Below are 15,361 nucleotides of genomic sequence, written 5' to 3' on the forward strand. Positions count from 1 at the left end.
AAAACAAAAAAAAAACAAAAAAAAAACCAAAAAAACTGATGCACTGCCTTTTTTGTTTGTTTTTTTTGTTTGTTTTTGGGTCATAAGCAGCAGCCCTCAGGGGTTACTCCTGGCTCTATTCTCAGAAGTCTCTCCTGGCGCTTGGGGGACCATGTGGGATGCCGGGAATCAAACTGGGGTCCATTTTATGTTGGCTATGTGCAATGCAAACGCCTTATGGCTGTAATATCGCTCCGGCCCCTAATTCACTGCCTTTTGATGTTTGATTTTCTAGAGACCAGGCTGGATGGAAAGCACTATGGGTAGGATGCTTGCCTTTTATGGGGCTGACCTGGGTTCCATAACCAGTATCCCATATGGTTCCCTGAGCCTTCAGGAAGTGATTCCTATGTGCAAAGCCAGAAGTAAACCCTGAGTACTGAAAAGTGTGGCCCTCTCAACCCTCCCCAAAACGATATTTTCTAGAGACCTTTGAGAATTCAAATGATGTTAAGCCACTTCCAATCTACACACACACACACACACACACACTTAAAAAAATCTCTTTTGGATTTTTTTTTACACACACACACACACACACACACACACACACACACACACACACACACACACAAATCTTTTTGGATTTTTTTTTTTTTTTGTGGTTTTTGGGTCACACCCAGCAGTGCTCAGGGGTTATTCCTGGCTCCAGGCTCAGAAATTGCTCCTGGCAGGCACAGGGGACCATATGGGACGCAGGGATTCGAACCGATGACCTCCTGCATGAAAGGCAAATGCCTTACCTCCATGCTATCTCTCGGGCCCCATTTTTTTGGATTTTTGGGCCACCCCGGTGACACTCAGGGGTTACTCCTGACTATGCGCTCAGAAATTGCTCATGGCTAGGGGGCCATATGGGACACCAGGGATCAAACCCAGGTCCGTCCTGGGTCAACCTTGTGCAAGGCAAACGCTCTACTGCTGTGCTGTCGCTCTAGGTCCAAAATTAAAATTTTTTGATTTTATTGTTTTTGGGCCAAAACCTGTGATGCTCAGGGGTTACTCCTGACTCTACACTCAGGAATCTCTTCTGGCATTGTTTGGGGGAACAACATGGGATGGTGGGGATTGAACTCTGGTTAACATTGTACAAGGTAAGCACTTTACCTACTGTACTATCTCTAGCCCCCTAAAATTGAAATTTTTGCCAGTGTTCTTGTTTGAATTCTGCCAGTGTAACTACTCTTAGAGTAAACTTTCCGAGTTTACTCAGTCCTTAGTTTTGTTTAAAACTTCAAGGGCCGAGGTATCCCTGTGCTTATAGTAGAGTGGCCTGTTTCGGTGACTTCTCCCTGGCCTTCAGAGTTGTCATAGTCCAATATAGCTACCTCTGGGTGTGTGACCATGGAAAAACATGTTTTTGTTGTTGTATGTTCTTGCTTTCTAGTAATTTTATTTTCTGCTCAAGGGATTTAGTATCTGTTCAGATACTTTATTGCTTTATTTTTAAAAGGCCACACAAGTAATGATGACATCTAATCTTAGCTTTGAAGATTTCCCTGATACTAGTAAAGATAATGTCTGAAGACTTATTATTTGAGACTACTACACACTGAGTGCAGGTAACACTATTTAAAATATATATTTTGCTCTGAAAATTTTATGCCTAACACACTTTCCTTAGACCAGGTATCTAGTAACATAATTTGGTGACTGTTGGGCCTAGGTTTATAATACTTTTTCATGGTGTCTCCTAGAAAAAAATATGGTTTAAAACTTTTTTTGGGGGGGGTTCACACCCAGCAGCGCTCAGGGATTCAAGCCACTGTCCTTCTGCATGCAAGGCAAACATCCTACCTTCATGCTATCTTTTTGGCCCGGTTTAAAATTTCTTACCTCAAAGAAAGTTATCGATAAGTTCTGAGGAAAGTACAAGTAATGATTTTATAAGAAATAGCCACTTTTTGTTTGTTTGTTTTTGGGCCACACCCGGCGTTGCTCAGGGGTTACTCCTGGCTGTCTGCTCAGAAATAGCTCCTGGCAGGCACAGGGGACCATATGGGACACCGGGATTCGAACCAACCACCTTTGGTCCTGGATCGGCTGCTTGCAAGGCAAACACCGCTGTGCTATCTCTCCGGGCCCAGAAATAGCCACTTTTTTGTGATATTTTAGTCATAAAGATTACACAGTGATTCTTGCATGAAAGTAAGTTTGAGGGGCCCGGAGAGATAGCACAGCGGCGTTTGCCTTGCAAGCAGCTGATCCAGGACCAAAGGTGGTTGGTTCGAATCTCGGTGTCCTATATGGTCTCCCGTGCCTGCCAGGAGCTATTTCTGAGCAGACAGCCAGGAGTAACCCCTGTGCACCACCGAGTGTGACTCAAAAACCAAAAAAAAGTAAGTTTATGATTTTTATAGAATGTCAAGTTAAATGAAGACTAGAATCATCATCAGCTAAATGGTCTGGACTGTCTGCATCAGGATTTGAGCTTAATAATTAATGAAGTAAAAGAGAAGTTCACCAGACTGTGTTAATATTTGTGTGAAGGTAGATTCATGTGTAAGGGTGTGTGGAAAAGCACTTTCCTTGCAGGTATCTGGGCAGAGCTCTCTTTTGGCCTGTTTTTATTTTCAAATCTTACCTATAATAAATAGATCCTTTTGGGACTAACTCTCTTAAAAATGTTGGTTTTGTGAGGTTTATGGAGGAAATTGTATTGCTACCTTGATATTTTCTTGTTCTTTTGTTGTTGTTGAGATGATGTTTTATTTTTCTGAATTCTTGGATTGTGCAAAGAGGAGAAACAGTTTGCTTAATTGTAATTTTGTCTTTTCTTTCTTTCTTTCTTTTTTTTTTTTTTTGTGGGGAGAAAGATTTAAGCCACAATTATTGGTGCTTAGGGCTTTCTCCTGACTCTGTAATCAGGGATCACTCCTTATGGTGCTTGTGAGACCATATTTGGTGCTGTGGATTACACTTGGGTCGGCCACATGCAAAGCAAGGGCTTTAACCTGTGTTCTATTTCTCTGATTCTAATTTTAGCTTTTCATTGAAATTTACTATTGATTCTGGATAATACTGAAAGAGATTTGAATAATTGAAGTTTTCCCCTTGGTTTTAGTGGTAGGGAAATGTTTTCAATTCATTTACTTGAAACTATAAAATAGTTTTTTCTTCCGTTCCCTTTGGCAAGAATTGTGAACATAAAAGTCACAGACTGAACCATTGTTAACTTTTAAAAGTTTTCAACCTCAACAGTGGTAAATAATGTGCCTAACTATAAAATGGAAAATGGAAAAAAAGAGATTTTCCACTTGTGCATTTTGAGCTTTTCAGAGATATTATATCCACTGGAAATAATAATAAAAAGATATTAGGCTTTATACAGCGCTTTTTGTGTGAGAAACTCATATAAACACTAATGCATTGATCCTAACACAGTACTTGATTGTGACTTGAAAAGGTCATGAGTTACCATGTTAAAAGGATGGGGAGAAAAGAGAAAGAATTGTAATTTATAAATATTATTTTTTTAAAAAAACTATATAATGTATTAGATAACTAAAATGATAAAAATTAATTTTTCTCTGATAGATTTTTTTTTATCTTTTTATGTTTTTTCTCCCCATTTTTCATGAATCTTGAATTCAGCCTTTTTCTTAGTCAAGAAGACTGAGTTTACTTGTTTTTTGTTTTTTGCTTGGAGGCCACACCTGGCAATGTTAAGGGGTTATTCCAAAGTTTTAAAACATAAATATGGAGATTTTAGAAGTAGCTAGTTAGGATGGTCTTCCTAAGATAAAGTCTGCACTTGTCTTTACACCTGAGTACATAATATAATGTCCCACAAAGGGCAGAGTTCCAGTACTCACCTTGACCTTCACCCTATCACCACCAGACTGGTTGACAATATTGACCCAGCATTAAAGATCTATCAAAGCGCACGCACTTGCGCACATGTGTGTGTGTGTGTGGTGTGTGTGTGTGTGTGTGTGTGTGTGTGTGTGTGTGTGTGTGTGTGTGTGTGTGTGCGTATGTGTGTTTGGTTTGGAGCCACATCCAGCTATGCTGGCTTTGTGCTCAGGGATCAATTTTGTCAATCTTGGGGGCCATATGGGATGCCAGGGATTAAACCTGCACCAGCCGCATGCAAGGCAAATTCCCTACCTGCTGTACTATAGCTCTGGTTCCAAAAGCTTAATTAACACATTCTTTCTTTTTTTGTTTTTTGGCTCACACCCGGCAGCGCTCAGGGGTTACTCCTGGCTCTCCACTCAGAAAATCGCTCCTGGCAGGCTCGGGGGACCATATGGGATGCCAGGATTTGAACCACCGTCCTTCTGCATGCAAGGCAAATGCCTTACCTCCAAGCTATCTCTGGCCCCAATTAACAAATTTTTAAGTGGCTCTTGCACCTTATTATTTTTTTTGGAGGGGGGTCTCTTTGTGTTGTTTTAGGGCCATACCTGGTGGTGCTCAGGGGTTACTCATGGCTCAGCACTCAAGAATCACTCCTAGTGATGCTCATAGGACTATGTGGGATGCTTAGGCTCTAACTTGGGTTGGTTGTATTCAAAACAAGTACCCTACCTGCTGTACTATATCTCTGGCCCCTGAATTTACTTAAAATTTAAGACTTCATTCATTCTTAGCCTTAAATCTGTGATGGTTTATTGATTTTGTCATGTTAAAAGTAAATTTTGTTTTGAATTGGGAAAATCTTTGTATAATATTTATGTTACTTAATCATTAATTTAATGAATACAGTAGTCATGTGGCTTACTGCTTTCAACTTTTTTTTGTGTGTGTATTTTGTAGGTTTATTCTTCAATCCAAGGAAGTAATTCACAACCAACTTTTGGAGAAACAGAAAATAGCAGAAGAAAAAATTAAAGAACTGGAAGTAAGTGGAGTGGGTATTAATAGCAGCAGTCAACTTTTAGGAAAACAAGTAATTATCTCTGTCATATTAAATGACAGTATGTTTGCTAAAGTCACATCATATTGTTTCTTTTAAAAATTTTGTTATTTTGGGGGCCAGAGAGATAGCATGGGGTTAAGGCATTTGCCTTGCATGCAGAAGGACGGTGATTTGAATCCCGGCATCCCATATGGTCCCCCCAAGCCTGCCAGGAGTGATTTCTGAGCATAGAGCCAGGAGTAACCCCTGAATGCTGCTGGGAGTGACCCAAAAACCAAAAAAATTTATTTTATTTTATTTTATTTTGGTTTTGGAGCCACACCTGACAAATTGGGGACCATAGTTGGCTCGTTACTTAGGGGTGCTTCCCCAGTGTTAAGAGAACTGTGAAATGGTGCCAGGATCAGACACAGGCCTGCTGTGTTCAGAGCATACACTCAGTCCATTGAACTCTCTCTCTAGTCCTGATTTTTATCTTTTCAATTTTATTAGAGTTATGAAGCATTCAAATTCGTGGCATGCCGTGATCAAAAACAAAGTTTTAGGGAGAAAGGTTCTGTGCGTTAGCTCAGCAGTCCTTGGGGACCAACAGTTACCTTGACAGTGCTTGGGTATAGCAGATTCTATATCTCACTAGTTCTCAGGGAACCTCGTGGTGTTGGGGATTGTACCTGAGCTTCCTTTATGGCATGTGATTCTGTTGTACCATCTTTCCAACTTGGGTATAGAGAGTTTTGAAGATAATATGCTGTTATATTTAATGTGTTTTCTCCATTGCATGTCTTAAAGGGATATACAAGTAGGGTCAGAAAGCACAGAGACAGTACAGTGGATAGGTCATTTGCATGCGGCCAACTCGGGTTTGATCTCTAACATTTCATTATGGTCTCCCAAGTACCACCAGGAGTGATTCCTTAGTATAGAGCCAGGAGTAACCCCTGAGTATTGCTAGGTTGGCCCCTAAACAAACAAGCAAACAAACAACAATAACATTAAAAGGGTCAGAAAGCACAGGGATAAGGCATTTACCCCTCCCCCGCTTGCACACAGCTGATTCCTCTTCAATCCCTGGAACCACTGGGGAGTGATTATTGAGCCAGAGCCAAGAACAAATCCTGAGTACTGTACCATTGGGTATGACATTAACCTTTCCCCCTTCCAAAAAATAAAAAAAAAAGGAAGCCATTCTTTATGGGGCTGGAGAAGTATAGAAGGGAAGACACTTGCCTTGCATGTAGCTGCATTGGTTACAGCCCTGGCTTGGATCCCCAGTACCACATGTGGTCCCTTGAGCAGAGAACTAGGAATAACCTTTGAGCACTGCTGGGTGTGCTTGCTTCCCCCAGCCCCCAGTATATCTAATTGTTGTTATTGTTATTATTATTTTGTGTGTGTGTGTGTTTTTTTTTTTGTTTTGTTTTGTTTTTTTTTACCACACCTACCAGTATTCAGGGCGTACTCCTGGAAGTACTCTGAAATCACTTTTGATAGTTCTCAGAGGAACATATGGGTGTGAGCAACGCAACCCAGGCCAGCTGTGTGCAAAGCAAACACCATCCATACTTGCTATACTATTGTTCTGGTCCACATAATGTCTGTTTAGGTTGGTATTTTTCAAAGTGGGTGACAATGAACCCTCCTGGTGTGGGTTGAGCCAGGGACTAATAGTAGCCTCATTGCATTTTGGGTAGATGGTGCTTTCTGTTTGTTTGCTTAAAGAATAGATTTATAGAAGTGTTGAGTCATGATACTTATTATTAAAGAATTTTGATACATATCATACACATTATAGGCTTTATTTTTTTGATTTTGGTTTTTGTTTGGGCTGTTCCCACTAACTAGCCTGGTGTTCTGTGGTCATTCCAGATGGTTCTGGGATTGAACCCAGGGTTTCTCTTGCAAGGCACACATTGTAGCCTTTGAACTATTCCCCAGCTCCATACATTAAAATTCTTTTAGGATAGGCTAGGTTCTAGATAAGAACTGAGTAATAAACCATAATTAATATATTTGAAAGGTGATACTGCAATGAAGAAACAAAAATTTTATTTATTTATTTTTTTAAATTTTTGGGTCACACCCGGTAGCGCTCAGGGGCCACTCCTGGCTCTATGCTCAGAAATTGCTCCTGGCAGGCTCGGGGGACCATATGGGATGCTGGGATTCAAACTACCATCCTTCTGCATGCAAGGCAAATGCCTTACCTTCATGCTTTCTCTCCAACCTCAGAAACAAAAAATTAAGGGAAAATGCTAGGCAAGTAACAGTTGCTACTTGGAAAATTGGAGTTTGTTATGGTTTCCTTATACAATAAGACTTTTTTTTTTTTTTTTTTTTGGTTTTTGGGCCACACCCAGTGTTGCTCAGGGGTTACTCCTGGCTGTCTGCTCAGAAACAGCTCCTGGCAGGCACGGGGGACCATATGGGACACCGGGATTCGAACCAACCACCTTTGGTCCTGGATCGGCTGCTTGCAAGGCAAACGCCGCTGTGCTATCTCTCCGGGCCCACAATAAGATTTTTTTTTTTTTTTTTTTTTTTTTTTTGTGATTTTTGGGTCACACCCGGCTGTGCTCAGGGGTTTTTCCTGGCTCTGTGCTCAGAAACTGCTCCTGGCAGGCACGGGGGACCATATGGGACGCCGGGATTCGAACCGATGACCTTCTGCATGAAAGGTAAACGCCTTACCTCCATGCCATCTCTCCAGCCCCCCACAATAAGATTTTTAATGAGATATTCTTCATGGACTTTGGTGGAAAATCCATCCTGTATATAGTAAATGTTGGACTGGATACATAAACTGCTTATTATTTCTTTAGGACTGAGATTTCCTGAGATGGGGGTGGCTACAATTACTTCATAGGTCACTTGATCAGCTTTCTGTGAGGACTCTTTGAGGAACAGCCTCCGAATCTGAGTCAGTCTGGTGCTGAGTTGGTGAGGCAGTGCCTGTTTCCCTCTGGGAAATTTTGAGGGTCACCAACTTGGCATGGCCTGGGAGCATGTAGGCTCTACTACTACTGGGAAAAATTTAAACAACTGTAGTTTAGAAAGATACAGTTTAAAACATTTATTAGTATATCTCCAGTACTGTAATTTATTTATTTTGATTGTTGGGGCCACACCCAGCAGTGGCCAGGGGTTGGTCCTGGCTCCAGGAATGACCTCTGGTTATGCCCAGACAATCTTATTTGATGCAGGGGATCAAACCTGGGTCTACTGTGCAAGTGCCTTACCTACTGTTCATCTCTCCAGCCTTCCTCGCCTGCATTTTTTTGTTTTTGTTTTGAATCACACACAGCGATACTCAGGGATAATTTCTGGCATACTCAGAGGACCAAAAGGGGTACCTGGGGTGGTTGCATGCACGGCAAGCACCCTATTTGCTGTACTATCATTTCAATCCCTAGCCTGCATTTTGGGGGAGGGGTTGGGCCATACCCAGTGACACTCGGGTTACTTCTGGCTATACGCTCAAAAATCACTCCTGGTTTGGGGGACCATATGGGACATTGGGGATCCAATTGCTGTTCGTCCTAGGTTAGCACATTGCAAGGTAGATGCCCTACTACTTACGCCACTGCTCCAGCCCTGCTAGCCTTTTTGTTTTGTTTTGTTTTTTGTTTTTGGGTCACACCCGGTGACGCTCACGCGCTACTCCTGGCTAGGCACTCAGCAATCGCTCCTGGCTTGGGGGACCTTATGGGACACTGGGGATCGAACCTTGGTCTGTCCTAGGCTAGCATGGGTAAGGCAGACATCTTACCTCTTGTGCCACTGCTCAGGCCCCTAGCCTGTATTTTTTATTTATTTGTATATTTTTATAAATCTTTATTTAAGCACCATGATTACAAGAATGTTTGTAGTTGGGTTTTAGTCATAACCCAGAATACCCCCTTCACAAGTGCAACATTCCCCCACCAATGTCCCCCTCCTCCCTCGCCGCTGCCTGTATTCGCACTTCTCTCATTCTTTTCTTTTCTTTTTTTTAAAGATTTAATTTTTTTTGTGTGTGTGTGTGGTCTTTTTGGGTCACACCCGGCAGTGCTCAGGTTTATTCCTGGCTCCAGGCTCAGAAATTGCTCCTGGCAGGCACAGGGGACCATATGGGGCACCGGGATTCGAACTGATGACCACCTGCATGAAAGGCAAACACCTTACCTCCATGCTATCTCTCTGGCCCCAAGATTTAATTATTTTAATTGCAGAAAAGGGGATAATACATTTAAATCTCTGCTACTCTCATTCTTTAACGTTGTCATGTTAGTTGTTAGTGTAGTTATTTCCCTAACAGTGTTCATAAGTCTTTGTGGTGAGCTTCAAATTGTGAGCCAGTCCTTCCAGCCCTTAACTTTATTATCTCTGGGCCTTATTACAGTAATATCTTTAGTTTTTCTTAAAACCCATAGATGAGTGAGACTATTCTGTGTCTATCTCTCTCCCTCTGACTTGCTTCATCAGCATAATAGATTCCATGTACATTTATGTATAATAAAATTTCATGAATATAAATACACACACACACACACACACACACACACACACACACACACACACACACACACACACACACACACACACACACACACACACACACACCACAGTTTCTTTAGCCATTCATCTGTAGAAGGGCATCTTGGTTGTTTCCAGAATCTGGCTATTGTAAATAGCACTGCAATTAATATAGGTGTGAGGAAGGGATTTTTTTTTTTTTTTTTTGGTTCACACCCGGCTGTGCTCAATGGTTACTCTTGACTGTCTGCTCAGAAGTAGCTCCTGGCAGGCACGGGGGACCATATGGGACACCGGGGAGGAAGGAATTTTTGTATTGTAGTTTTGTGTTCCTAGGCTATATCCCTAAGAGTGGTATAGCTGGATTGATTGTATGGGAGCTCAATTTCCAGATTTTGGAGGAATCTCCATATTGCTTTCCATAAAGGTTGGACTAGGTGGCATTCCCACCAGCAGTGAATGAGTTTCTTTCTCTCCACATCCCCGACAGCACTGCTTATTGACATTCTTTGTGATGTGCGCCAGTCTCTGTGGCATGAGAGTGGTACCTCATTGTAGTTTTGATTTGCATCTCCCTGATGATTAGTGATGTGGAGCATTTTTTCATGTGTCTTTTGGTCATTTGTATTTCTTCTTTAAGGAAATGTCTGTCCATTTCTTATCCCCATATTTTGATGGGGAGCCTGTATTTTTAATTTTGTCATTCACTGTGTTCTGTTCTCTTCCCTGAAACAATCTTAGTCTATTTCTGCTTCAGCTTGACATGTTTGCATACAATACCCACTTGTGCATTCTTGCAGATTCCTATTGATAATTGAGGTGCCCAGTTCTCCTGTGTTGCTCATTTCTTTCTCCCTGCTTTGTTAATTACTGAGAGAGATGTGGCAGATATAGGGCGAGTGGTATCCAGAGACCACTCTCCAAGTACAATGAGTGTTCATTATTCCTATATAATTGTTCAGATGAACAATTAAAGGTCTTATTTATAAGGAAACCATAATAAACTCCAATTTTCCAAGTAGCAACTGTTACTTACCTATCATTTTCCCTTAATGGGAAAATAGGTTTCATTTTGCTTCAAACTTTTTTTTTTTTTTTTTTTTTTTTGGTTTTTGGGTCACACCCAGCAGCGCTCAGGGGTTACTCCTGGCTCTACACTCAGAAATCACTCCTGGCAGGCACAGGGGACCATATGGGATATCAGGATTCGAACCACCATCCTTCTGCATGGAAGGCAAATGCACTACCTCCATGCCACCTCTCCGGCTCCTGCTTTGAACTTTTAAGGCATTTCTCTTCACTTCAAGGTTGCATTGGTGCACCATTGATTTTTCCGGACTTCCAGTGTTGCTGATGAGAAATCGTCATCTATGGAACTATTGTTCCTTTGTCTTTTTCTCTATGGCAGATTAAATAGTCTTTCTTTGTCTTTCATGCTTTTTAGTTTCTTTGAAATACGTGGATGTCTTTATGTGAATGTCTTATTTTTCCTTTTGCTTTTGGGTCACACCTAGCTCTGCTCAGGGCTGTAGATGATGGGGGATGATATGTGCTGCTGGTGCTGGAACCTGGGTCGGCAGTGTGCAAGGCAAACTTCCTACCATCTTTACTATTGCTCCAGTACTGACTCTTGCACTTTTAAGTAACAAACGATACAAACAATTTATTTGGACAGGGCAGGAAATACTAATGCCACAGGAGCCAGGATTATGGTTCAGTGGGCAAATGCATGCATTGCAAGTGTGAGGTACTGCCAGGAATGGCCATAGCCCCACAGCAACAGTAGATATGGTTCTCATTAAACAGCATCCCAGGGCTGGAGTGATAGCACCGTGTTTGGGTATTTGCCTTGTACTCGGCCAACCCTGGATGGACTCCGGTTTGTTTCCCAGCATCCCATATGGTCCCCCATGCTCAGGTTTCTGAGCGCAGAGCCAGGAGTAACCCCTGAGTGCCACTGGGTGTGACCCAACCCCACCGGCTCCCCCAAAAAGGAAAGAATTTGTTAATTAAGCTTTTGAAACCAGAGTTATAGTACAGCAGGTAGGGAATTTGCCTTGCATGTGGCTGATGCAAGTTTAATCCTTGGCATCCTATATGCCCCCCAAGATTGCCAGGAGTGATCCCTGAGGGCAGAGCCAGGAATAAGTCCTAAGCATAGCTGGGTGTGACTCCAAACCTCTTCGCTCCCCCACAAAATTTGTTAAGCTTTGATAGATCTTTAATGCTGGGCCAACATTGTCAACCAGTCTGGTGGAGGTCAGGGTAGATACTGGAACTCTGCCCTTTGTGGGGCGTTGTATTAAGTACTCAAGTGCAGACTTTACCTTTAGAAGAACATCTGAACTAGCTAGTTCTTCTAAACTTTATTTATTGATTGATTCTTTGGTTGATTGATTTCTGGGCCACACCCAATGGTGCTTAGGGGTTAACTGTGCTCAGAAATCGCCCCTGGCAGGCACATATGGGATGCCAGGATTTGAACCACCATTTGTCCTGGATCAGCTGTGTGCAAGGCAAATGCCCTATTGCTGCGCTATCACTCTGGCACCTAATAGTCAACTTTTTTTTTCTTTTTTCTTTTGGTTTTTGGGTCACACCCGGCAGTGCTCAGGGGTTACTCCTGGCTCTATGCTCAGAAATTGCTCCTGGCAGATTCAGGGGACCATATTGGATGCCGAGATTTGAACCACTATCCTTCTGCATGCAAGGCAAATCCCTTACCTCCATGCTATCTTTCCGGCCTCTAATAGTCAACTCTTTTTTTGGTTTTTGGGCCACACCCGGCATTGCTCAGGGGTTACTCCTGGCTGTCTGTTCAGAAATAGCTCCTGGCAGGCACGGACACTGGGATTCGAATCAGCCACCTTTGGTCCTGGATCGGCTGCTTACAAGGCAAACGCTGCTGTGCTATCTCTCCGGGCCCAATAGTCAACTCGTAATATAACAATATCACCTAACTTGTTTTATATTTTATTTTATTTTATTTTTGGTTTTTGGGTCACACCCGGCACTGCTCAGGGTTACTCCTGGCTCTGCACTCAGAAATTGCTCCTGCAGGCATAGGGGACCAGATGGGATGCCGGGATTCGAACCACCATCCATCCTGGACCAGCTGCTTGCAAAGCAAACGCCCTACCACTGTGCTAGCTCTTCGGCCCTTGTTTTTTATTTTTAACTCCCTGTTTATTCCCCCTTTGTTATCATTGTGATAGTGGGGGCTACATGCATGTTTGCTGGGTCATATTTTAGTCCTGGTTCTTGCACATATTCCTATTGTGCTTTCCCAGGGTTTGTAGTGCTCAGACAAGCATGTGTGTACCAGGGGCTCACATTTAGCCTCAGTATTTGACTGTTTTAGCCTATGCTTGAGTGTGATGTGCAGGAAATCACTTTGCTAGGGGGAGGCAGACGTGGTGGAGGGAAAGCAGTGGCAGAAGGACACGCAGAATTTTCTAGCTTGCTTACTATCACTTCTGACATATACATTTAAAGCCCCAGCGTTGTGAAATCACTGTCCAAACCATGCTATAAGTAAATTCTAAGAACCTATGAAAGTTCTGATTTCCACAGAAATAACAGTTCTTGTGAGACAGTGATTCCTGAAACAAATAGAATGAGAGACTCAGATAGGAGGGGCCTGTGACACTCCTTTGGCTGAGTTCTGAGACTGATGAGAGAATGTTTTGGAAGCATTCCCATGATTGAGAATCTTTTACTCTGCATATTCAGGGTCAGTTTTTCCATAGCCAGGGTGGTGACTGGTAGGTACTTAGATGGATGGCTCATTTTTGCCGAGTACTTTTGTTTTTTGGGGCCACACCTGGTGGTGCTCAGAGGTTACTCCTGGCTCTGCAGTCAGGAATCATTCCTCGTGGGCTCAGAGAACCATATGGGATCCTATGATCAAAACTAGGCCAGTAGTGTCCCAGGCAAGTACCCTACCTGCTGTACTATTGCTCTGGCCTCTCATTATTTTTTTTGTTTTGTTTTGTTTTGTTTTTGGGCCACACCCGGCTGTGCTCAGGGGTTACTCCTGGCTGGCTGCTCAGAAATAGCTCCTGGCAGGCACGGGGGACCATGTGGGACACCGGGATTTGAACCAATCACCTTTGGTCCTGGATTGGCTGCTTGCAAGGCAAACTCCGCTGTGCTATCTCTCTGGGCCCTGGCCTCTCATTTTTTGAAATGAAAATGTGCTTATGATAGGAGCCTTTCATGAAGTTGATGCTGAGCACACACTGTTATAAGATGGGCACTGACTTTTCATTTTTGTTTTTGGGTCATACCCGGTGGTGCTCAGGGTTACTTCTGGTTCTGCACTCAGGAATTACTCCTGGTGGTGCTTGGGGGGATCTTGTGGGATGCCAAGGTCAGTTGCATGTAAGGCAGGTGCTGAATCTGCTGTACTTTTTCTCTGAAACTCTATTTTGAAAGTTAGTTTACATTGGTTTATAATATTGTATATGATTTGGGGCATGCAGCTTCCTACCTCTGTGCCTTTGCAGGTCTCACCACACTCACTGCTGGTTACAGTTGTGTAAATCATTCATGGTTTTGACGGACACTTTGGTGGTAAAATGAAGTAACTTTGTACAAGTCCCTCCACCACTGTTTTTATTTGTTTGGGGACCACACCTGGCAGTACTCAAGTCTTACTCCTGGCTCTGTTCTCAGGGGTCACTCCTGGCAGGTGACCACTTAGGGAATTACATGTGGTGCCAAGGACTGAACCTGGTTGACTCTTTTCAAGGCAAGCACCTTATCCACTATACTCTCCTATCCATCCATTGCTGTCTTTATGCCACTTCTTGTCCTACTTTTCATTTCTACTCTTCCCACTGCTCAATACTCAGTTTTACATTCAAAGACCAAGAGTATTTTATTCACTATTGTCTATTCCTGTCGTCTATCTCTCTCAATATATTTATTCTCTATATATCTGTTGTCTAGTTTCTGTATCACAAGTGAGTGAAGTTTTTTCTTACAGCTATACAGTTTATCTGCACTATTCTTTATACCTCAGCTTTATCCATTCACCTGTTGTTGGATATATGTGCTGTTTCTTTAGTTCAGTGGGTAGAGGTGAGACACTGATTCTTATGTGTTTTCAATGAAAAGTGAAGGACAGATGAGAGAAAAACCAATGATAGAATGTTTTTGTTTAAAAATATTTTTTAGGGGCTGGCAATAGTACTGTGCATAGGATATTTGCTTTGCACATGCCCTACTTGGATTCAATTCCCATCTCTGGGTAACATTGATTTTGCAGTACATAGTTACCTTCATCACCACCAAAGTGCCCAAGGCTCTCATCACAGTCTTTGCCTCTTACTTACCCCACTCACCACAAGTTACAGTAGGGCCACGTTTCAGGTACCCCCTCCCCAAATGTTTTTTTCTTTGTTTTTTGGGTCATACCCAGTTCTGTTCTGGGATCACTCCTGGCATGCTTCAGGGGACCATGTTGGGTTGCCGAAGGTCAAACCCAGGTTGACTGTGTGCAAGCAAATACCCTTCCTATCTACTGTACAACTACTCTGTTCCCCTTAGAATGTTTTAAAAATTAAATAAAAATTAGGCAGTTGGGCCGGAGAGATAGCATGGAGGTAGAGCATTTGCCTTGCATGCAGAAGGATGGTGGTTCAAATCCCGCATTCCATATGGTCCCCCGAGCCTGCCAGGAGCGGTTTCTGAACGTAGAGCCAGGAGTAACCCCTGAGCACTGCTGGGTGTGACCCCCCCCAAAAAAAAATAAAAACAAAAACAAAGAACTAGGCAGTTAAAGCAAGTGTCTATAACCGTCATCCAGGCCACAAAGTCAAGTATCATCGAGATGCCAGAAACCTTCCTCCATGCTTTCTTCCCTCCTGATGTTCCTTCCTGATCCCACCTCTGAGTGCTACCCCTGCCTTGAATCACCACACTTTTTTCTTGCTATAATTT

General features: G+C 42.7%; 1 protein-coding gene across 1 annotated transcript in view; it reads left to right on the top strand.

Moving 5' to 3' along the window:
* PFDN1 (prefoldin subunit 1) overlaps positions 1-15,361 on the top strand; it is an 81,943-nt gene that overhangs the window by 33,688 nt on the left and 32,894 nt on the right. Inside the window, exon 3 of the mRNA XM_049786042.1 lies at positions 4,801-4,885. Coding sequence (XP_049641999.1) covers positions 4,801-4,885 — 85 coding nt within the window. The remainder of the gene's footprint in view (positions 1-4,800; positions 4,886-15,361) is intronic.

This window comes from Suncus etruscus, chromosome 14, assembly GCF_024139225.1.
Source record: "Suncus etruscus isolate mSunEtr1 chromosome 14, mSunEtr1.pri.cur, whole genome shotgun sequence".
In the NCBI taxonomy this organism is placed as follows: Eukaryota; Metazoa; Chordata; class Mammalia; order Eulipotyphla; family Soricidae; genus Suncus; species Suncus etruscus.